At 41.0% G+C, this 24,904-nt stretch overlaps 1 protein-coding gene across 6 annotated transcripts; it reads right to left on the reverse strand.

The window, feature by feature from the left end:
• Positions 1–664: 664 nt before the first annotated feature.
• On the reverse strand, positions 665–23,872 carry LOC311503824 (NACHT, LRR and PYD domains-containing protein 3-like). Of its 6 annotated transcripts, none has more exons than XM_084566711.1 (16): positions 23,483–23,872; positions 21,570–21,710; positions 21,235–21,393; positions 18,837–18,938; positions 17,309–17,425; positions 16,726–16,851; positions 16,385–16,510; positions 15,887–16,074; positions 10,229–12,023; positions 9,238–9,411; positions 6,033–6,206; positions 5,279–5,455; positions 4,879–5,052; positions 1,685–1,858; positions 1,326–1,375; positions 665–990 (listed from the first exon to the last, which is right to left on the reverse strand). In XM_084566711.1, the coding sequence occupies exons 2-15, from the start codon at positions 21,704–21,706 to the stop codon at positions 1,363–1,365; spliced, it is 3,636 nt and encodes a 1,211-aa protein (XP_084422837.1). In that variant the 5' UTR covers positions 21,707–21,710; positions 23,483–23,872; the 3' UTR covers positions 665–990; positions 1,326–1,362. The 6 variants fall into 6 exon arrangements, with proteins under 6 accessions (XP_084422837.1, XP_084422836.1, XP_084422838.1 ...); XM_084566710.1 differs by lacking the exon at positions 23,483–23,872 and adding an exon at positions 21,970–23,473; XM_084566712.1 differs by lacking the exon at positions 23,483–23,872 and adding an exon at positions 21,970–23,473 and having other exon boundaries at positions 665–1,141.
• Between the last annotated feature and the right edge of the window lie 1,032 nt (positions 23,873–24,904).

Here is a 24,904-nt window from a genome sequence, read left to right on the forward strand (position 1 = left end):
CTTTTGTCTGGTCAGCCACCTTGAGGCCTCTAACATCAATAAGGAGTGTATTGGGGGACAAGTTGAACATTTGAACAGTTGAACAGAGCAGCAATGAGACAGTACCTTAAAATTAGTTCACTCTTCTTCTATATGTGCTCAACATGGCTTAATCCAATGCAAAATTCATTATACAAACACTAAACTGGCCACAATCTATATGGTTGTTAGCCATGCTTGTAACAGATGTAAACAGACACCCGGTAATCACACACAGATGTTAAGGACTTTTGGGGGGAGTATCTTTGACACCCTAGGCAGAGTTTATGGTCAGATCCTTTCCCCTAATCCATTATCGGCCATTTGTAGTACCCCTCCTGAAACTAACCTCCCCACAGTAACAAAGTGAGCTTTGGCTTTTACCACTTGCTAGTCCAGAGGTTGATCTTGTTCAACTGGAGACTTCCCCGTCCCCACCAATACATGATCAAGCTAGTGCTTTATAATGCTTGAGAAACTTAAATTCGCACTCATTCCAAGTCATATGGAGTTATTTTCTGGAAGTGGTAAACTCTCTTAACATACCTCCATGTCCTGTCCCAGAAGGTCTAAGCTCCTCTTTCCAAGGCTATTATATCCCTTAAAGCCGCAGCACTTTACACCCCCCCCCCCCCCCCCCCCTTGTCTTTCTGGGTTTTTTTTCCCTTGTTGTGTGTTCTTTGTCTTATGTCTGTTTGGTTCTGACCTGAAAGGAGTTTGTTTACGGGATGGGAAGAGACAAGAAGGTCATTTACATGCAGCTGTACAATTGTCTGGAGGCACAATAATTTGGACGATAATTGTCCGCTACTGCTGCATGTCCGATGAAACTTCCTTTACAATAAAGAAAGTGAAAAAAATCATCCAACACATACACACATCCACTGAAATTGAACAGAAACTCCAACAGTGTCAGAAAATAGAACAGAAAAGTCCAAAAAGCACTCAACAAAAAACAAAAAACACATTTATCTGTAGAAAAGGAAGAAACAAGACAGGAGTTAAATGAGTGTTTCAGAGACTCCATTCGTCAGCTGTCAGTCAGTGATGCAGCAGCGAGTACTTCAGTCCTGTTCAGAGCAGCAGTGGAGCAGCTATTCCTTTCGGCTCTCATGTTAACGTGCTGGAGTGAACACACATGGACCTGAAGAGACTTTTAACATCAAGCCTGTTTCCTCTGCAGGCTTTACTCAAGTACACAGTGGTGAGACACTTCATTACTGCACAAATATAGTGATGGATTTCCTGCTGCTCCATTTAAAGAAAGAGTCGATGAGTCAACGTGTGTGTGTCGATAAACATCTCACCTGTTTCTGAAATATCAGCTGATGAACATGAAGGTTGTCACTGAAGATATCTGGATGAAACAAATAACAGAACGGCCGATATACACATGTGATTACTAAAGCAAGGGCTGTACTGCTCTGTAGGAAGACCACATGGTTACTAAATGCAATAACAGTTCTGTGATGTGCAGGCTTCAGTCAGACTGATCTCAGAGCGATCAGTTGTTTAGTGTTAAAATGAGAGAACAAACAGTCTGAGATCAGATTTGAGGGTAAGATTTAGAAGCTATAGGTTTAGAGGCAACACTTGATTTGATACTAACTACATTTATTTCAATACTGCTGAAAGCAGGATGGACTGACTGTAACCGTCTACTGACCTCAGAGTCTCTAGTCTACAGTCTGGACACTCCACAAGATCAAGCAGCTGCTTCATTGCTGAATCCTGCAGACCATTGTATGTCAGGTCAAGTTCTCTCAGATGGGAGGGGCTGGACTTCAGAGCGGAGACCAGAGACTCACAGCTGATCTCTGACAAACTGCAGCGACTCAGTCTGAATAAAGAATAAAAGATGAATTAATAATTCAATCAGTGTGATGTGTTAAGAAAATTAAATGTGTAGTTTTATGGAAGAACGTTCTATGCGTACACACAGTAAGGACCATATATGACACATATTTGCTTACTGCCTTCTTATTTTATTGTTGTTGTGTCATCCTAAATCTCTCATGGGCATAAGGTACATCAGAGAAAAAAAATGTAATGGAGGGAAAGAAGCTATCTTCTTCTACACACTGTATGTGCGCACCAGGGACATGTGGTCAGGGGAGGCAGGAAAGGTCTGTGATATAAATGCCTTTTCTGTATGATTCCAGTCATTTCGATCATTTTTATTGACAGAATTGCTGAATTTACGTATTTCTGGCGTGAATACATGGAGCAACCATATAGGGGGGCAGACGCGAGTTAAGCCAGGAGCGAGCCGAGCCTCACCGCACAATCTCGCACAAACTAGGTTAGGCACGTGTCCTTGGCGCCTGCCTATGGCCAACTCTCTGTATGCCATCAATATATTGGTTGTGCACATTTTTATCATGTGTCCTTATCTTCCATAGCCTGTATTTCATGTATGAGTGTAACATATTTAGTCTTGTTTATCTCACATTAAACCGCACTGAAAAACGAGATGAGGCAGCCAGTACTTCTGCCTCATGGAAGAGGGCGCTAGTGAGCCACTGGTTCATGCTGTTGCTCTTCTTCTACGCTGAGTCAACTGTACTGTCGCGGTGAAAGCCAAAAATAGAAGATTGTAAATCTTAATCTTAAGATATTTTGTTAAACAGTCTGTATTAAAAATGAATCAGGTCAAAAGAAGATTTAACAACTCAATATTACTGTGTACAGTTTCATTAAGGTGACTTGGTTTTAAATTCAAATCCATATTTCCATTTGTGTATTTCTTCTCGCTGGCTACTCTCGTGTTGAATGAGTATGAATGAACTGTGGAATTGCGACCGCAAACGCGCTCTTTCTTATTTTCTCCGCTATGACATTATCCTTTGGCCAAATATTATACCTGTGTAAAGATTACTCATTTGAGATAGAATTTAAGCTATTCCATGGGGTTCATAATTGTAAATCTGTGCCACGAACCTCACCGCACGTCTAATAGTGCGCACCTAGCTGAGCCGCCTGCGCTTTTTTTTTTTATCTGTGCTGCGTTAGCTCCACGGTCATTTAAAGTTGCTGCAATTTTTGTTTAACGTGGCTGAAAATATTATAACATGTCCGCCAATTTATCTGTTTCTGCTTCTAATCCTGAGCCTGTCATCATCCTCGATGATCTTAGAAGTGGAAGCTTGTGCGCTTTGTTTCACTATATTGAAAATGTTACAGTGTTTCAGTTTAATTCAAATGCGAGGGCGCGTTGTTGTGATCGTGACTGTTTTATTATATGTGTGTGGAATAAAAAGCGTGTTGCGTTTTTTTAAGGTGTGGGGGATTGGGGGTGCGTCATCCCAGTTGGGACATAGAAGGGGGTGTGCGGCCAAAAATGTTTGGGAACCGCTGAGGTAAATCATATCTTCTTCCATTTTATAATATTTTATCTGTATACCAAAACTTACTGAGTTTACAATTATAATGCACAATTGTCATTAATTCTAGGGCTTACATCCAAATTGGAGGAGGGTTTAGAGAAAACATCCATTTTTGTATACATTCCCATTGTATCAGGGGCTTAAAAGTGATTGGTTAGATGAACTTCATTGCAAGTAAAACGTTAACGTTTGAGACTTTGTCCAAAGCTCTTTGCAGATAATGACTGGCTGAAGTTTGGAACCCATGGACATCACCAAAGAATGAGTTTCTTTCTGTCTTTGTTTTGTCTTCAGTGACATGCTGCTTGACTGGGTTGAGACCAGGTGACTGATTCAACCATAGCACAATATGCCACTTCTTTAGGTGAAAAAACTCATGGATTGTTTTCACAGTATGTTTTGGGTTACTGTCAGTCTGTACTGTGAAGCACTTTCCAATCATATTTGGTATGATTATCTGAATCTGAGCAGACAGTAAACTTCTGTATGCTTGCAAAGTGTTTGTACGCATGTGGAACATAACCGCTCTGGCAGGGAATGAACCTGAGCTGGTGCGGAAGGTGGAGCGGTACAGATGAGATATAGTTGGGCTTAACCCTATGCATAGCATGGTTTCTATAACCAAACTCTTGGACAGGGTCTTGGCTCTGACCTTTTCCAGAGTCGTCCAGTGTGAGATGCACCAGGTAGGCATGTGGATACTCAAATGTCTGCAACTGAGTGCCTCCATGTTGGAGTTGAGGAGAGGGTTGCCTCTATGCAACTGGAAGTTGCTGGGAGGATTACATATCCCAACAGGAATGTGTGCAACTTTGGACTCCTTAAGAAGAACAGGAATGTATTGATGGGCAGTGAGACACCTGGAATTCCTTGCTTACCGGTTTACACCATGTGTATAAAACCCTCTTAATTTGCTCTTGTGGAATCCTCTCTTTGTCATAGAGAGAGCATTCTTCACTTAAGTTGATGTTGTCAAATGACCCTGAGATCATCCGCAACTCTTGCGGAGGAAATAGATGTGCGCTCTGTTCCTTTTTTCTCCAAATGTACCAAACTTTTGATTTGTCTACTCCTAATATTCCTGAATCTCTCTGATTGATTGGTTTATTTTTGGAACCTAAGGATTACCTGTTTTTGTTGTACTTGGTTTGTTGTACTGACAGCTCTTGGAACAAATCTGAGTTCACATTTTCCAAATGCAAATACCATACATGAAGTCAAATCCAGGCATCACTGTGGAGTCCCTAAAAATAGCTAATTTTCCTTTACCTTTCCTCCAGTTTTGATATGAATATCCTAAAATTGAAGAACAATATTCCTAATAAAACTGTAAATTGTGTATGTTTTGATGAGCAGCTAAAATAACAAAAGATGCCTCAGTATGCAAACACATATGGACCTGACTGTAAAGTGAGTTCAGTTGATAATTAGACATATCAGATATCTAATAGTAAGAGTCGGCCAGTGAACTTACATCAGCGCCTCTAGTCTAGAGTGTGGAGTCTCCAGAAAACAACATAGCTGCTTCACTCCTGAATCCTGCAGTTCGTTTTCACTCATGTCCAGATATATCAAATGGGAGGGGTTGGACTTCAGAGCTGAGACCACAGAATCACAGCTGATCTTTGTCAGACTGCAGTGATACAATCTAAATAAAGAATAAAAGAAGTAGATAACATCCTTTAAATATGTAGCCCAACGTTACTGCGTCCTAACAGCCTTTAAGCTTCGTTGACTTTAACAACTAACAGTGGACATTTTCTACAAAAAGTAAATTCAAATCTTTATTGATGAATGCTCAGTGTAAACATTGATTAGGTTCATTTGGGAATTAAACTCATTAGATCTACAACAGCAGACATCAGTGAACTGACCTCAAAGTTTCCAGTCTACAGTGTGGACTCTCCAGAAAACCACACAGCTGAGTCACTCCTGAATCCTGCAGATTGGAGTTTCTACTCAAGTCGAGATGTCTCAGATGGGAGGGGTTGGACTTCAGAGCTGGGACCAGAGAATCACAGCTGATCTCTGACACACTGCAATCCCTCAATCTGAATAAGGAATAAAAGTTGTCAGTTTAGAAGACAGTTCCTGCTTAAAATCATTCAGTGTTTTTATTCAGAACTGAAGAAGGCTCAGAATGTTCAACTTGAGAAAAAACAGCTAAACCCAACAGTGAAATAGAACAAGTGAAGAAGAGCTCAACATGCTGCTGCTTCAATAAAGACGTAGTGACTTTAGCTCTGAAACTCTGACAGCTCCACCAGTGGATCTATCTCTACAAACTCATCCCGTGCAGAAAAAGTTATTTCAGATTTCACTGGAGGTCTTCAAGTTTTAGAACAAAACAAGCATGTCAGGATGAATTTTGAAAAAAAAGTTGACAAAAATTATTCAAATAACGTCACATTTTTTGGAACAGTGATGCTGTTTCTCTGAAGGTTGAAAATCTGGAGCTCAACATGGCTCTGCCACAGTCAATGAACTAAACCACAGAAGAAAACAGACTTTACCATGAAGATCCTCAGTGTGGATGAGTAAAATAACAGTCATGTGTCTGCACTTTAGTGTCACCACAACTTTAACGTCATAATAATACTAGCACATAAATAAAACATTGTGTTTGACCTCAGAGTATGCAGTCTACAGTGTTGATTCTCCAGAAAATCACACAGATGCTTCACTCCTGAATCCTGCAGGCTGTTGTAGCTCAGGTCCAGCTCTCTCAGATGGTAGGGGTTGGACTTCAGAGCTGAGACCAGAGAATTGCAGCTGATCTCTGACAACCTGCAGCCCCACAATCTGAGCAAAGAATAAAAGATGTAGATAAAAATCGGTGCATGTTTTGTAAAAACTGAGCAGCCAGCTTGGGGTGTGTTAGGATGATTTTTGTTACTGTGCACACCTCACCGCAGTACCTGTATGTAGTGTCTCTGTAGCGACCATGTCAACTGATGATAACATGAACATCATCACAGTTCCTAACTTCACCTTCGTCTAGTTTTAAATTGTTGATGTCTTTCTTTACTATCTCTGACCAGACTCTCTGTTTTTATCTGCTATTATCCCATCTTCAACCATCTCCGCCATATCCTCACACACTCTACAGCCAGTGGAGGCTCACATCCTCACACCTTCTACTTCGGCTCATGTCATTCAGAAACGTGGAGCCATTTGGAAAAACAGAGCAAGAGCTGAATCCATATTCGATAATCCAATGTATTTGAATAGCTCTGCAATGCATTTAAAAAAAAAACAACACCTGCCTCCGAACTACTCCTTAAAGATTTTCACTTTATTTTATAGATTTTTTATACAGGAGAGCCTACTTCAGTGTGCATATATAAATAACTATAAAGAAACTAAATGTATATTGTGTGTTTTATTACAAAAATTAAACTAGTTTTAACAAAATAAATAACTGACTAACAAACTTAAATATCTTTATAATTAGTTCTGTGGTGTGTACAGTAGGTTAAAGGTGCAGTAGGCAGGATTGCGAAGATCCAGGACTTTGAATTTGAACATCGACAACTTCTCAGTCCCTCCCCCCTTTCCGCTAAAGCCCAAAACGGTCTCCCAAGCCCCTCCCCCCACAAGGGAGAGCTGTGCACGATAGAGCGCGTGCATATTGGCCCTGGAATACTGTGCACGAGCAGAGAACCGAGAGAGAGCGAGTAAACAAACTAGCATGGAACACACCGACGTAACAACAACAAAATAGTTTTTATAATACCCTTCGTTATTGCTAAATAATTTTAGGTCAAAATATTTAGCAATAGTCAACTTTAGGACAAAACCAAGGTTAGGATGTTTCTGAAAGTAGCCTACATCGGTGCATACCTGTCAAGTTTTGGATTTGAAAATAAGGGAAATTTTCCGGCGCCCGCTGCAAGCAGTCCCACCATGCCAACCAAGCTCCAGTATCCCTTACATCAGGGGTGCCCACATTTTTTGGCTATATATATATAGAGTTATCACAGTGTTAAAAGCTCAATCCATCTTTGTTTTTATTTTTATCAAGAAAAATTTTAGAAAAATCGCGCTGTCTCTTTAAGAAAGACGGTAGTTTTGAGTTGTTGAAGTTGTGCGTGGCTGCGGATGTGTGCCGCTGAACTGAGGGTATGTTGGAAATATAAAGTAAAAATAAAGATGAACGTTTGTCTTGCTGTTTGTTTTGGAGTTGCAGCAGATAAATGTTTTAGACTAACATCTAAAAAGAAAAAAAAAATCAATGGCACGCGATCTACCCGCACTTTTTCTCGCGTTGTCACTCATCATCTGACGTCACACACTAACCTCGCGACAACTGCCACCTACAGTACCTGTAGTAGGCTACTGCAGGTGGCAGTTATCGCGAGGCTACTGACAGAGCTCAGATTGGGAATGGTTTTTGTTTTTTTTACTCCGCCCGGGCCCGGGATATTATTATTTTTTAATAACGCAGGTTAAAATACGGGAGATTTACGGGAAAATACTAATACGGGAGGACGGCGGGAAAGAAGGGTAAAATACGGGACTTTCCCGGCCAAAACGGGATACTTGACAGGTATGCATCGGTGATGTTTGCTATCAGTAACGGTTAGAAGCATTCATTGTGGCGTTTTATTCAACAGTTTAGATTTATCAATTTGCTATGTGGTAGATATATGACCGCTACCTGTTGATGTGGTTAGACGTTTGAGAGTGAAGCTGAGGCACAGGCCTCAGACGAGGATTGCATCCCGGCTCCTTCTACACGCCCGCGGCCAAGTGGTGCGAGGTGGTGGAGGGAGGGGAGGGCGCTATGAAATGCGTGTCCATGAGCAGTGATTGACACTCTGTTAGATACACCCCTGGTCTTGATTGGTGCATCTGAATGTGGAGCGGTGGGTGTCTTGCAAATCGCGCTACAGGCTCTAGGTGGGGCCAGAGGAGCCGAATTTTTTTTTAAATGACCTGCTTTATGCAATTATACTTGAACATAGGGTCAGTTTCAGCAAATATGACAGAAAGTTAGTTTTATAAAACTTGCCTACTGCAGCTACATGAGATCCACGGAACTCATCAGCATTTACTTTGAATATTTCTTTCTAATAATTACACAGTCTCACATGTTAGACAAGACCACCTTAAAGGCCTAGCTCCATCATATCTGAAGCTGGGGGACGATGCACCGAACACATGTCCTCTACTCTCTTCTCTCTCGCATCCGCTTTCTTTCTCTTTCACTTTCTTTCTCAACTTCTTATGTACTACTAGTCATGCAATTCTGTGCTATTATTGTATAGCATGTTAACTGCTGTGTGTCCCTCTCCCCCCTCCTCCTCTCCTCCCCTCCTCCTCCATCTTCTTGTGAGTTTCTCTGGCCTGGAGTTGTGTGTTTCCTGTGGAGCTCCATACTACATCTGCTGTCGAGGTCTCATCAACCTGCCCAGTCTTCATGGAATCCTGCAGTTATTCACTCCTACCTGAATGAACAATTTTCCAACCTGCCTATGATTCCTCTTACAGTCTCAAACTGTCATGTAACATCATCAGCTACATGTTGTATTTATATCATCAGATTCTACATGTACGCTTTAGTCAGATGTATGTATCTATGACAGATGATTGCCACCATCACCTTCAGACTTGCTCTGGGGGTTTCAGGCCGGGTTTTGTAAAGCGTCTTGAGACGATTTGTATTGGTATTGTATTGTATTTGGTACTTTCCCAGAGCAGATTGGGTTCTGGCTACGTGCTCTAACCTGTTCGTTATTTTAAAAATATCTGGATCGGCTAAGGAACGTTTCACATTTCAGAGAATTATCTGAATTGAACAGAGAAACTTAATACAGAGAAGTGAACTTACCTCAGAGTCTCCAGTCTACAGTTTGGACTCTCCAGTCCACCAGATAGCAACTTCATGTCTGAATCCTCCAACTTGTTGTAACTCAGTTCCAGATCTCTCAGATAGGATGGACTGGACTTCAGAGCTGAGGCTACAATTTCACAGTGAGTCTGTGAGAGTTCACATCTGGTAAGTCTGTGATTCAAAAACACACAAAAAGTGCTTTAATTTAACATTCTAAATACAGACTGAATGCATACAGTTTGACATGACACAATGACCCTCTCCTGTCTCTCTCATACCTATAAACTTTCAATGACAATCTTTGTTTTGATTTAATTAATCTTGCAGATGAAGGAGGGAAAATGGAGCAACATTTAGGCTTCCTTACTGTCCACAGTGTTAGAAAGTTTTTTAGTTTTATTTGACATCAGACCCAACTGATCATGACCAGCATCAGTTTTTAGCCTGCTGACCTCTGCTTGCCTATAAGCCTTACCTTACATGACTGTACCCTGCGTAGAGCTGATTCTTCAAGTGGACACGGGAACCTCTGAACCAAAACCGCTACTATTTATTCACAAATGCTGTCTGGAAAAGGGGTCTATGTGAAATACCAGCCCAATACAACAGTTGTGGTTCTGAAGGGAACAGCAACTGCAGACTATTGCAGACTATTGTGTCTCAGAGATTTTCTCCACCACACCATCTGTGTTGTATTTTATATTGTCATAATAACTGACAGTATGATCATAATCTCAGATGTTTGGAGGAGCCATTCAGCCAGTGTTGGCAGCATTCTTTTTCTCCGGTGAACCACAAAATTCTTCAACCAAAAATCACATCAAAAATACAAAAATCAACATTTATACACTGCTTATAAACAACTTCAGAAAAAAACACAACTGATGTATAATTTGAGGTTGAAAGTAAGAATAGTAAATAATAATTTGCAGAGCTAAAGTACTAATATGTATTGACCGATTATGTCAATGATGCCATAAGGCCTCACCGAGCTTTTCTGCAGTTCCTCACAGCTGAGATCAGTCTCCGTCGCCCCTCCTTTGATGCGTTGTACTTATTCAGGTCCAACTCATCCAGAACCCCCTCTGACATCTGCAGCATATAGGCCAGAGCTGAGCATTGGATCACAGAGAGTTTCTTATCTGATATGTTCTCTGACTTCAGGAATTCTTGGATCTCCCGATGAACTGAGAGGTCTTTCATCTCCATCAGACAGTGGAAAATGTTGATGCTTCTATCTGGTGAGATTTTACCAGTGTTCATCTCTTTCAGCTTGTTGATGGCTCTCTGGATGACAACTGGACTGTTCTCTGTCTGACCCAGCAGGCCTCCTAAGAGTCTCTGGTTGGACTCCAGAGAGAGGCCATGAAGGAAGCGAACAAACAGGTCCAGGTGTCCATTTTTACTGTCCATGGATTTTACTATGGCTCTGTTCAGGAAATCATCCAGAAACTGTGTGGTATACTGGAAGTCCTTCCACAAGAAGTCCTCCAGCACCTCTCTCTTCTTGTTGGCGTAACAGTGGAACATGTAGACTGCAGCCAGAAACTCCTGAATGCTCAAATGAACAAAGCAGTAGACTGTTTTCTGGAAGATCACACACTCTCTTTTGAAGATCTCTGTACAAACTCCTGAGTACACTGAGACATCTGCCACATCAAGACCACAGCACTCCAGGTCTTCTTGGTAGAACATGATGTGTCCTTTCTCCAGATGTTCAAACGCCAGCCTCCCCAGCTTCAGAAGAACTTCTCTGTCGGCCTCCATCAGCTCCTGCGAACTCGTCTCATGGCCTTCATTATACTTGTTTTTCTTCCTCTTTGTCTGAACCAGCAGGAAGTGTGAGTACATGTCAGTCAGGGTCTTTGGCAGCTCTCCTCTCTGCTCTGTAGTCAACATGTGCTCCAGAACTGTAGCAGTGATCCAGCAGAAGACTGGGATTCCACACATAATGTGGAGGCTTCTGGATGTCTTGATATGGGAGATGATTCTGCTGAATAGCTCTTCATCACTGAACCTCCTCCTGAAGTATTCCTCCTTCTGGACATCAGTGAAGCCTCGTACTTCTGTTACCCTGTCGACACATCTAGGAGGGATCAGATTGGCTGCTGCAGGTCTGGAAGTGATCCAGACGAGAGCCAAGGGAAGCAGTTTCCCCTTGATGAGATTTGTCAGCAGCACATTGACTGATGCCCCTTGTGTTACATCAGACACAACCTCACTGTTGTTGAAGTCCAATGAAAGTCTGCTTTCATCCAGGCCGTCAAAGATGAACAGAAGTTTACAGACAGACAGCTCCTCTGCTGTGACCTTCTGTAATGTTGGATGGAAAACATGGAGCAGCCTGAGAAGACTGTACTGCTCATCTTTGATCAGGTTCAGCTCTCTGAACGAAAGCAGAATCACCACACTGACATCTTGGTTTTCCAAACCCTCTGCCCAGTCCAGAGTGAACTTCTGCACTAAGAAAGTTTTTCCAATGCCAGCAACACCGTTGGTCAGAACCACTCTGATGTGTCCCTGTTGTTCAGTTAGGGCTTTAAAGATGTCGTGGCACTTAATTGCAATGTCATTGAGGAGCTTCATCTTGGAAGCTGTCTCAAGCTGCTTCACTTCATGTTCGGTGTTAACCTCTTCACTCTGTCCCTCTGTGATGTAGAGCTCAGTGTAGATTGTGTTGAGGAGGGTTCCACTTCCTTTTACCTCAGTTCCTTCAGTCACACGTTCACATCTTCTCCTCAGACTGATCTTATGTTCATCTAAAACCTCCTGCAGACAAATATCTGCAGGAAAATAGAACAAACAAGAACAAACTGTGAAAATAGTGATTGTGCAGCCTTCAGAATTTTCTACATTTCTGCAGTAATATAACTCAAAACATCAGCACATTTTCACACACATCCTGAAAGTAGACAAAGAAAATCCAATCAAACAAATGACACACAAATATTATACTTTTGTATAGTGGTGCAACGGATCATCATTGTTGCACTTTAAGTTGTTTTTCATTAATTATGTTAAAAAGAAGATATTATGCCTTGTGCACTTTAAGTTGATTTTATATTTTTTTAATTTAATAATTTGAAAGTGTTAATAAACAAAAATACAAAACTTATGTTTATTTGTCTTGTCTTTTCTTTTTTTTTTTTTTTTTTGCTGATCCGAAAAATGATCCACCCTTACTTTTGTATTTGTTTATTCGCGAAAATTAGCAGATATTACATATCTGTCAGATGCAAAAGTAAGTGTACTTCTAGGACTGCAAGTTAACTCCAAGGCCAAACTAGGGTTCATCTGTCCATCTGTTCCTAATCAATGTAATAAGACTAAAACGACGTTAAGTGCCAGTTTAGTTTAAAAAAAATCAATATAATTAAACAACACACGCTTGTGGAAGTTTATGGTGCAACATACAATGGAGACCATGTTGAAAAGTCAGGGGACTATTGGGAAAATGTTTTATGGACAGATGAGACCCTAATCGAATTTGATCCATCCATCCATCCATCAATCCATCCATCCATCGTCTTCCGCATATCTGAGGTTGGGTCAATGTGGCAACAGGCTAAGCAAGGACTTCCAGGCATCCCTCTCCCCAGCAACACATTCCAGCTCTTCTGGGTCTACCCCCGGGTCTCCCCCAGCTGGCCTTGTCTGGTATACCGCCAGTGGCTTACCAGAGGGAGATGTCCGCACCACCTCCACTGGCCCCTTTTGATGCGAAGGAGCAGTAGATCTACACCGACCATGGGTCAGAGTTGGAATGAAGACTGTCTGTTAAATCGACACCGTCCAACAACATCCCCAATTTGGGTCAACGGTTCTCCTGCCAGACTAAATATAGCCTGAGCTAAACACTGCTTTCCATTAATAAATCGCTGTACGGTTTGCCAGAACCTATTCGAGAAAAAGCGAAAGTCGCAGCCCGTCTGGCCTCATGATACCTGCCTGCTACTTCTTGAGTCCCTGATTCTGGCCCCACCAGGCCCAAAAGGCCTCCTTCTTCAGTCTAATGACTTCCCTCATCACTTGTAACTACCAACGGGTTCACAGGTCGCTGCTGTGGCAAACGCTAACAACCTTCTGGCTACAATTTTTACTAACCACTGCTGCAATGGAGGATTTGAAAAATGGGCCTCTGCCAGTCATTTCCAGTTCACATCTTACTGTACATTTGGGTTTAACCCAGTGATGCCATTTTTCATAAGCTATTGTCAGATTAACAGTCCACAGTATGGTTTCCTAACGTTATTTGTGTGTTGTATGAATTCACTGTTATTGTTATCGACACTTGGCGCCAGAATAAAATGACTAGCGTATAGTATAGTAACGCGGTGGTTACCATACGGTGGCGGGCTTAGTTAGCATGCTAAGGCCATAAACATGGTGATGTTATTCGGCTAACATATTGTTATTTGTCTGTATATTAGTATGTATGTTAACTGACTGGTGTTTAGCAGTAATGATGTTTGCCATGTGTGCTACTGTGGAACAGTAGGCTAACCCATTTAGCCCGTTGTCTGGTACAGTGTTACTAATCTTTGTGTAAGAATCTCTGTCAACATATTTTAGTATATAGTGCTCTAATGCTTGCAGCTCTGATAAGAGTTTTGGCCTAAGATGCTCTGGTACCAAGTACACTTAAGAGCCACTTAATGCTCAAACACGGCATTCATTATGAACAATCCGTGACTAGCATATTAAATCCAACATCATAAAGTGCATAAAAACCTCATTCCATCCGTAAAACGCGGGGGTGGCAATGCCATTGTTTGGGCCACTTTTGCTGCACCTGGTCCATCTTGCCATCATTGATGGACCAATCATTCATTCATCTTCTGTAACCCGTGACGGGTCGCGGGGTCTGCTGGAGCCTATCCCAACTGTCATCGGGCAAAAGGTGGGGTACACCCTGGACAGGTCGCCAGTTTATCGTAGGGCTAACACATAGAGACAGACCATTCACACATTCATACGTACAGCCAATTTAGAACCTATGAACCTACCATCACCAATGAACCTAACTAGCATGTCTTTGGACAGTGGGAGGAAGCCGGAGTACCCAGAGAGAACCCACGTAGACACAGGGAGAACATGCAAACTCCACACAGAAAGGTCCATGGATTCGAACCTGGGACCTTCTCACTGTGAGGCATCAGTGCTAACCACCTTGTCACAGTGCCGCCCGAATTCTGAATTATACCCGTGAATTCTAAAAGTAAAATACCAGGATATCAGGATGTCTATGAGCTGAATCATGCAGCAAGACAATGAGCCTATGCACACAAGTCGTTCTACAAAAGAATGGTCAAAGAAAAACAGCCTTGTTTCGCAATGGCCAAGTCAAAGTCCTGACCTCAATCCAATAGAAATGTTGTGGGAGGACCTAAAGCAAGTAGTTCAGTTGAGGAAACCCACCAACATCTCAGAATTGAAGCAGTTCTGTATTGAGGAACGGGCTAAAATTCCTCCAAGCTGCTGTAGATGACTGATCAGCAGTTACCGGGAGTGTTTTGTTGCCCTTATTCTGCTCAGTCTGGTCAATTCAGATACACTTACTTTTGCAATTCACAGATAAGTAGAAATGATTAATTTTCTTAGTGAATGAATACACTAGTATAACATTTCTATTTCGTTTGTTTGGTTGGATTCTTTGTCTACTTTTAGGACGTGTGTGTCCACTAATGTTCGAGTCAGTATGAGTCATTTATATGCAAAAATGTAGGAACAGCTCAAAAAACATGAAAAACAGCACAAGGTGTTGACCTGGCCTCCAAATCCCCTAGATCCCAAACTGATCAAGTATCTGCCCCCACTAACAACATTCTGTTGCCAGATATCACATGATATCCTCAGAAGGCCTACGTCCATTCTCTGATGAGTCAGAACTGTATTGGATTAAACAAGTATTAAGGTTTTAATGTTGTGGCAGATTGGTGTATACTGGTATAATAAATTGGTTAGTTTAGATTGCATTTTTCATTTTGTCTCCTTTGTTTTCCTACACACAAATCACTACTGTTCTTATCTAGAAAATCAGCCACACGACTGGAAGACTTTGTTTCAACACTGGATGTTTAGTTAATATTAGGGATTGCACACCTACAGATTTCAAAGTCTACTATTTTGTGATAGTTAAGTTCACTCGGAATATTCGCCAATGACATCACTCATAAAAACACAGTAGAAAGTAATGCTTGGCAACAGTGATATCTATATTCTTGACCTGAACACATATTGTAGCATCTCACACAAACAAAGCTACAGAGGTTTTTCTGCAAGTTTAGTACACTGCACTGCAGATATGTACAGCCTATATAAATTGGCACCATAAATAGCATTTAATAGCACTCCACAGCGTGTTGTTGATTTGCAGCCTCCTTCTCTCTGTTACCGCAGAGCGTTTGGTGAAGTTGTTAATGACTTCTGTCAAGAGGATTTGGATTAATTCCTCTGCTAGCATTAGCAGATGTCTTTTCAGATTGTGCATTGCAGTAGTACTTTTGTTGTATTTCATGACTGACTGGCATATTTTGCATATCACAGTAGTATGGGCTTCATCTTTAGTAAAGTACTTCCACACACTCCGCAACCGTCTTCTCTGAGGCGCCCTGAAAAGAGTCAGCAGACAGATGTACAATCTTACTTGTTCTGGATCTTTGTCCACACTTGGGACAGGAGGAGTCTCCCGATGAAGCAGACTGCTCACAGTAGGTGATGCACTGTCTGCAGAACCAGTGTCCACAGCTGGTAGAGACTGGATCCTTCAGGACGTCCTGACACAAAGCACAGCAGGACAGCTGCTCCTCCACAGAAGCATGACTCTTCCTCTCTCTGCCAACACATTTATTTATCACTAATATCATTTGCAGATAGTTGGTAGTAAATATCAACATTTGGCAACACTGCCCACAAGTTCAGACACTCACAGAGAACATGAAAAACGTGGCTACTTTTCTGTTTGAAATCGGTCGGAAATGAAAATGATGCTTCCTTTGATTTCAACTCTCCTGATTTCATCAACAAAAAGGGAACTTCTTTTCCTATCTGACTGCCTTATCTGGCTGTGAGTGACAGTCTAATTCCTGTTTGTTGTTAATACAAACATCCATCAGGTCAGTTTACAAAAGAAACATTTTCTTACTTTGTGTGTAAGGGTCCAGAGTCATTACTGAAGCAAATAGGTTCTTCTTTAGACCAGTCACTCTTCATGGACAGACAACTGGATACTGTACAGTCTACCTTCTGTCTATGGTATTGACCTCTGCCACTGAAATAACACAAGTTTTTATTCACATCAATCATTGATAAATTCTGGCATAAAAGTCATTTAAGTAACTGAAAACAAACAACTACAACTCCAGATAATAAAAGCCCTCTGAGATTAGATTACAGTTTTTCTAACTGACCAGAAAAAATGTAGACCGTGGCTGACAGAAGCTATTAAAATAAGTAAAATACACAAGTTAGTAGCAGTTGTCTTACTTTGTGTGTGAGTGTGCATGTTCATTACTAAAGCATATGGGTTCTTCTTTAGACCAGTCACTCTTCATGGAAAGACAACTGGATACTGGAGACTCTTCTCTCTGTCTGTGGTACTGACATCTACCTCTGAAAAGAAAAATGTGTTTTTATTCACATCAGTCACTGATAAAAGTAATTTCAATAGCTGTAAATACATAAACTACATCTACTGCAGATAATGAGATGGTTTCAGGTGTGTAACAGTACTCTGAGATTAGATTATAGCTTCTCTAGGTGACTGGCAGCTGTCGTAGATGCTGAGAGGAACACTGGACTCATTATTTTTATTTGAGTCACAAAAACCTTTTCAAAGTATTCCAGAAAATACATTTTTGCGAAACTAAATTGACCATCAGTGATAGAACATACACTGGAACTGGCTCTCTTGCTTTGGACATACTTGTTCATGTACCCTAGATTTTCTGTTCAGGGCTTCGTGGTTCCTTATTTTCTGAGTTTTGTTGACTTTGGATCTGCTTCACTCTGCAGCATTTTTTGAACTGAACTTTATTATTCCCCGTGTGTGTCTGCATTTGTGTCCTACCTCGCTGCCACAGGTTCATTACTGAAGCATATAGGTTCTTCTTTGGACCTGTCACTCTTCATGGACAGACAGCTGGACACTGGAGACTCTGCTCTTTGAGGTCTATGGTACTGACCTCTGCAAAAACAAATGTTTTAACTCACATCAGTTACTAATAGATTATATTGAGAAAACAGGACTAAACGTTATTATCGTATCTGTTCTGTTAATCAAACAATATTCACATTACAGTAATACAATGAATATATGAAAAAAATAAAGACAGAGAGACCCATAGACAAATAACTGAAGACAGCTGCAGTAAAGGAGGGAACCCATTCATTGGTGTCAGTGGATTTCAGACTTCACGCAGTCACTGCCTACAAGATTCTGGACAAAGTATTAAAAATCATGATCTTATTTAAGATTAGATTCATTTGTACAGTCATTTTAGAGTCCCTGAAAATAGGACAATGTGTCTAGAAATGGTTATAATTAATGCACCTTTCTTGCAATTTGGATGTGAATACTCTCGAATTAAAGCTGAGAGTCTGCGCTTTAACCTATATTCATTATGTAACTATAATTTGACTGTACTAACATAATAAAAACGTGCATCATTATCCATATATAGAAGAGAAGGGGGTAAATTGAGCTGTTTTTACTCATGTTGTCCTCTAGGCAAGGAAGAATTATACAGAAGTAAAATTAAATCATCTTCCTGTGTTTTAGGGTGTCTGTTTATGATAAATGATAAAAAATTAATAATAATAAAAAAATGGTGTAATGGCTCAATTTGCCCCAGCGTAGGGGTAAGTAGATCCGATGCAGTGGATAAATTGAGCCACCTGGGTGTAAACTGATCAGTTTAAACCTGACCATAATTATAGAAATCTCAAAGAAAACTTTAAACAACATATAACAAACCAAATATAAGTGTGTAAAGTGTTGTCTACCACTAAGAAAAACTAGACCTGAGTGATATTGTCCATACTTAAGTGGACCATTCTTCCCAAAGCAGCAACCACAAAGAATGTAGACAAAAAACAATTCTGAAACTTTACTCAAACGTTCTTCAATGTAAAAGGCTGTCACTACCTGCCTTGGGGTTTGTGCCATAGTCACACCTGCTTCATCAACATTATAAATCATTGGAGGGAATTTATGTCTGTATAAAGCAAACAAAAAGAGGACATGAAAAACCCAAATCAGAATCAGAGTAGCCAATCCTGTTGTTGTCTGGTGCCACACGAACATGAATCTGCAGCTCAACACCTCAAAGACTAAGGAACGGATCATTGACTTCGGGAGGGACAGACCCAGCCCTAGACCAGCTTTGCTAGGAGCGGAGGAGGTGGAGGTTGTGCAGACCTATAAATATCTTGGGCTGTGGCTAGACAACAAGCTGGACTGGACGAGCAATACAAGGCAGCTATACAAGAAGGCCCAGAGCAGGATGTACTTCCTGAGGAGGCTAAGATCTTTTAACATCTGAAAGAAGCTTCTGGGGATTTTCTATCAGTCTGTGGTCGCCAGTGTTCTGTCTTACGCTGTGGTGTGCTGGGGCGGGAGCACCTCAAAAGCAGACCTCTCCAGGTTGAAGAAGCTGATCAGGTGGGCCGGCTCAGTGGTTGGCACAAGGCTGGACCCTCTGGCGACCGTAGCAGAGGAGAACACTGAACAAACTTCTGGGTATCCTGGACAATGCCAGCCACCCTCTGCACACTGCCATCAACAGCCAGAGAAGCATCTTCAGCGAGTTGCTGCTCCTCCCAAAGTGCAGGACCAACAGACTGAAGAACTAGGGCTGAGCGATATGGACCAAAAGTCATATCCCGATATATTTAGGCTGAATATCGATATACGATATATATCCTGATATGGAGCTTTTTCGGGTTGTTGATGGCTTGCGACAAGGGCTTCTGCAGCACGCAGTTTCACACCCTCTTCGTACTGCAGTTTGTGCCACTGTTTTAGGTGGTGAAAAATATTTGTTTTCTTCCACCCCTGGCTGTAACTTGTTTATGGCACTCCCTACATATAACCGGGAGTCGCGTTAACCGAATATTTCCTGTCATTGACCGTTTTTTTAAAACTGTGATGGAAAAATCTGAAGGCCATCTGTCATTTTGACAGATTGCGATTCACACCCCTGACCATTCGGTGGCGAGTGACCTTATTAATTGGCTCTTGTCTCTAATCAGTTTGCAATCCAAACATCGCAGAACTTTCATCAGTGCACGATTTCCTGGTACACCGATTACACTGATGCACAAGTCAGAGCTCGGCTAACCATATACGAATATACAATATATATGTATATATGTTTATGTCTATGCAGTTAACGGCTACCAAAATGGAGGAATTGGATGAAAGCACGTTGCCAGGACTGATAAGTTTTTGTACAAATTGTGCAAAATATAAGAGTTTGCATACCACCGAAGCACTTCAACCCTACGGTGCCATCTAAGAGCTGTTAGCGCTAGCAGCCGAGTATGGACAAGACGCGTTGGCAGCCCAAACTTTTTTATTTCCTACCATTTAAAGTCAATACTGTCAATACTGAAAAAGTACTTAAAGTTAATGAAATTTTAATGAAATTAAATGCTATTGAATTGCATTATTATCATTTTAAAAAATTAAAGTGACGGGTAAAAATAGATTATGATGGGATTTTTATGACCCTGTCAGTCAAAATGACAGACAGCGAAACAGTCTAGCGCAACCTCTGCATATAACGTAATTTTGTTGCTCATCTGATACTTTGAATCCAAACCATCTCCAAATTACTGAGCCACAGCTTTTTCTTTTACTAACCAATTTCTCTTTTATATCAATATATCGCCCAGCCCTATGAAGAACTCCTTTGTCCCCTGTGCTATCAAACTGTTCGACCACTCACTTTGGGAGAGGAGGACAAAAACAAAGGGACTGTAGGACAGGGGGGCAATCAGTTTCCTTCCTTTCTGAATAACGTGCAATAATAATGTGCAGTCTGTTTTTTCTCTTTAAAAATGTGCAATAACAAACCATGTACAATCACAATATTTGTTCATCTTTTTTGGGTGTTGGGTATTTGGGGGTTATTCATTCGTTTTTTTATTCAATTCTTGTACATGTATGTCCGACAGTGCTGTGTGTGATGGAGAAGTCAATTTCCCTGCGGTAACCTTCCAAAGGGATCAATAAAGTTGTCTATCTATCTATCTATCTATCTATCTATAGAGCGTTTAAGCTGGACAAATTCACTACTGTGGGAGAGATATGATGTGAACTATTTGAGACAGGTGTAGGTTTTTTGATGTGGTCTGCAAGCTCTTGCTTCATCTCCTCCGTGAAGACTCTCTTTGCCTCTGCTGTCCCACTGTATCCTACTGTTCTTACTTCCTTTTCCTCTTTTTCATGAATCTGCGCAGGGTTGACCTGTCAATCCTTCTCTCTTTTGCCACTGCTCTCTCCATCTCCTCAAGGGGTGTTGACCCCCAGTCTGTCTTTCTGCTGTACTTTCTTGGCATGACAGCTTTTCTATAATGTTTACAATATAGGAAAATAAAATATTCTAAAACAATTTACAATTTTCTTTTTCATAAATTAACGTATGCCTTGGTGTGGGGTAAGCTGATCACCTGGCTCAACATACTCCAAGACATTTGGCTCATTTTCTCCCACAATCACCATTTTGGAAAACAATATTATTTTAACGGCTATTTCAGCTGACATGTAAAAAATTACTTTGACAAGCAAAAAAAAACATATTTACCACACGCCAAAGAGAAATGAATGATGACTGGAGAATTTAGGGTCACGTGACAACAAACATTGTAACATTGCCTAGATACAGGGGGTGGGTCAACTTACCCACAGGCTCAAGTTCCCCCACTCTCCCTATATGGACAGAATTATAAATACACAAACGATGCTGCTGCAGTTGGTAGCAGGTCACTTACTTTGTGTGTGAGGGTGCATGTTCATTACCGAAGCATATAGGTTCTTCTTTAGACCAGTCACTCTTCCTGGACAGACAGCTGGGTGCTGGAGATTCTGCTCTGTGGTACTGACCTCTGTAAAAACAAATGTTTGGAGCAGCTTTTCTAGGTGACTGACAGCTGTCAGAGATGATGAGAGGAAGACAGGACTCATTATTTCTCTTTGAGTCACAAAAACCTTTTCAAGTATTTTACCAAATACATATATTGACCATCAGGGACAAAAACAATATACTGGAACTGATTGAAATAATTCAAAATTAGTCATATAAATGAGTTAGTAGCAGTTTTCCTACTTTGTGTCTGAGGGTCCACGTTCATTACTGAGGTCTGGAGGTTTATGCTTGTTTATGTTAGACAGAATGCTGGATGCTTTAGACTCTGCTCCATCCTCCTCTTCTTCGACACAAACAATCCTGTTCTGGACTTCCATCAGTCTGAGAGGTAAACCAGAAACACTCAGTGAGTTTACATGAACTGTAGTTACAGTAAGTCTTCTCCAGTCAGATAATTTCCTATTGTCAGGTAAACCAAAAATTTTTTGTTTTATGAATCTTTATGAATCTCCACGGGAGAAACTTTTAAGATCAGATCTGGACTTGGATCAGTCGATACTCAATAACAATCGTGATTGGATTAGATTGATCAGGACATCCCTAATAAAATATTACATTTTTATTTTAATTTAAATTTTACCCATGGTGTAGTCCTTCATTTGGTGTAAGTTGCCTAGCAGTATCCTGAGATCACACATATTCACTCATAGATCTGAGGTCTTAAATGTAGTATTCTATCACCTTTTTGGATAAACTGTAGGGGAAAAAAATGCATCACACAAAATTAACTTCAATTCAATTGCTTTCAATCACACCACAGTCAGCATTTATGAACGTGGATAATTCATGCAACACTTCTTCAAAGGGTAGTTTCACACCCAGGACATTGTTCTGAAATTGGGAGCATTTATGCCTCAGGTCGGTTTGTTTGTTCTGATATCAACAGAGTGATTGCCCTCCATTATGGAACAAATGAACCAAGCTGAGTCTGTTTAGAGAGGGTCGTCTACGCGCGGTGGCAGTCTGTCACTGGAGTGGTTCATTTGGGTTCAACAGGTTACTCACTAACCAATATGACTACTTTATAATGATATAAGCAAGTAGGTCACCCGATGAGTCTTTGGAATGTCTGGCAGCAGCAGAGCTCCTTCTCATCATATGTAAATGTTGTTTTCTACGCAAGGACGCCTAATCAAATTGAACTCTGGCATGAACCAGATAACAGTAATAAATACCAGTGACCACACTCACTGCTTATGATTTTCCTTGATAATCACCAATACCAAAACTGTTGGTAAGAACATGGTGTTGACTGCTACCAGAACTGTCTGGATTTCCCTCTGAACACAACTGTTCCCTGAATTAAATACGATGGTGAAAGCACGCTACAATTGGTTTGTCTGAAGGCGAACTCCAGACCACTTAGACATCATTATATGCAGCATAACTTGTGTTTTTTTTTTAACCTAAAGCTTTTTTTTTTTTTTTTTCGTCAGAGTGCTTTTTTTTGTTTGTTTGTTTTGTTTTGCCCAAGTCGTCGCTTTCGTCTTTACATAATTTCGTTTGTGAGTTATTGATCCTGAAAGTCTGCGAATATCTCTCTAACTTCACCAAATTCGGAACGCATGCCGCCCGAAACGAGAAACTGCGTGGCAAAAGGAAAAGCTAACGGGAAAGAGACGTTGGAAAACGCAGGAGACTTCTGTGCACGTCTCGGTGACATGTGCTGAGTCACGTCGGGTTCACAGCTCATTATTCTTCTGTTTAGGACGGTTGAAATAATAACAATAACACAGCAAAGAAAGCACATTAATCCACTCCCGTGTTGACAAGAGGATTCAAAACTTTTAGAACCGATTAAAAATATGCGATATGCGATATCCTAGCTGTCGCCAACCATAATTTAAAGATACGATGTATTCCTGTGATTGAAGGTGTAAACCTAAAATCAGAGCAAAGACAACTATGGAAAAAGACGCGTGTAACATAGCGGTTTTCTCAGGGTCCTGAGCCGGTTAGCATGACAGCAGCACAGACACTGCGCACTTAAAAGCAGCCACTTGCGCGAACGCTTAATCAAACTGTTGAGTTCTGGCTCTTCTTCCCTAGAGTGCAGATTGAGAGATGAGAACTATAACAATGTTAACACTTACCCTGAATCTCTCTTCCCCTTTTCCTTCTTGTCGGTCGACAGAAAATGGAGTCTGAACAAATGAACTGCGTACTTTCACTTTCGCCGCTCCTCCCCTCTCCAATGAACGTGTGCGTTTCTTGAACAGGATGTTTTCTCAGGTTTTTGGCCCAAATGCGATCACTTTATCTTCACATTTAAATTTGAATCATTTCAAGAAAATGATCCTGCATGGTTGACTTGATCGGGATGTTTGTGTGGAACAGGTGACAGTGGGTTGAGGTGAACAAGCTTTCACCTCAGCCTCTGACCCTCAGCACAGGAGCCCTCCACGACTGTGACTCTTCTGCCTTTACACCAACACTCTATCATCCCAGTTCACTCACCATCCTTAAATACACTGATGACTCCATCGATCTCATATCCAGTAACAAGCAGCACAGTTAGTGGGAGCACGAAACAAGCAGTCTCTTAGTGCAGTCAGTCAGCAAGGTGAATTTAAACTACATTTCCCAAGAGTCTTAGCGTGTGTCAAAGATTCATGGGAGTTGTTGTTTTCCAATACTTTCTAAATATTTGTAGTTCCATCAAAAAATCTTGACGTTCCCATGACAGCATGTTAGTCTGACTTTGTTAAGGCACATAGAACTGAAAGCAGCAATCATTCATTTTGTATGTTACACCTGCCACGTGTTTGTAAGTCCTGCTTTCAGCCCTGATTCCTTCCAGTCTTCGCAGTCACCACAACAACCTACAGCTCCCATAGATATAGTATCTCAGGTGAGCCGACACGCATACATTTCAACGTCCTTACACACATACACACTCAACACAAACTGAACAGCTTGATACACATTTATCACAGAGGTCAAAGAGACATTTTGTTTTGTTTTTCATAACATTGGAGAATGAAGTGTCACATTCATGGTTCCTGAGAGGAAACTGACATTGTTTTCACATTAAAAGTATTTAAGTTCTTTTTTAAAAATCCAAATCACACCAAAAACGTTTTCTTACTTATCCCTCATGTTGTTTTATTTATTTATGTTTCAATTGCACACAATGCAACAGAAACAAACAGATTTTTATTTTTTTTCCCCTGTCAAAGCTCTGAGCTAAATGGAGTCATGACATACCAACAAGTCAAGGATGCCATTGAAATTGGTTTTACATGATTTAAGTCAATTAAATTGTATTTATATGGCGTCAATAACAATACAAATTGTCTCAAGACGCTTTACAAAACCTGTGCTGGGACCCTAGAGCCAGAACTAAGGAGATGGTCACACAGAAGAGGTCACACAGAAGAACTCTCTTCCCTAACAAGAAGAAACCTTGAGCAGAACCTATCTCATATGGAGGGACCCATCTGCTTGAGGTAAGCTGGGTAGAGACAGATAATGAGAGAGGAGAGGGCAGCAGGAGGAACGAGATAAACATACAT

Source organism: Chelon labrosus, assembly GCF_963514085.1.
Source record: "Chelon labrosus genome assembly, chromosome: 18".
Taxonomy (NCBI): domain Eukaryota; kingdom Metazoa; phylum Chordata; class Actinopteri; order Mugiliformes; family Mugilidae; genus Chelon; species Chelon labrosus.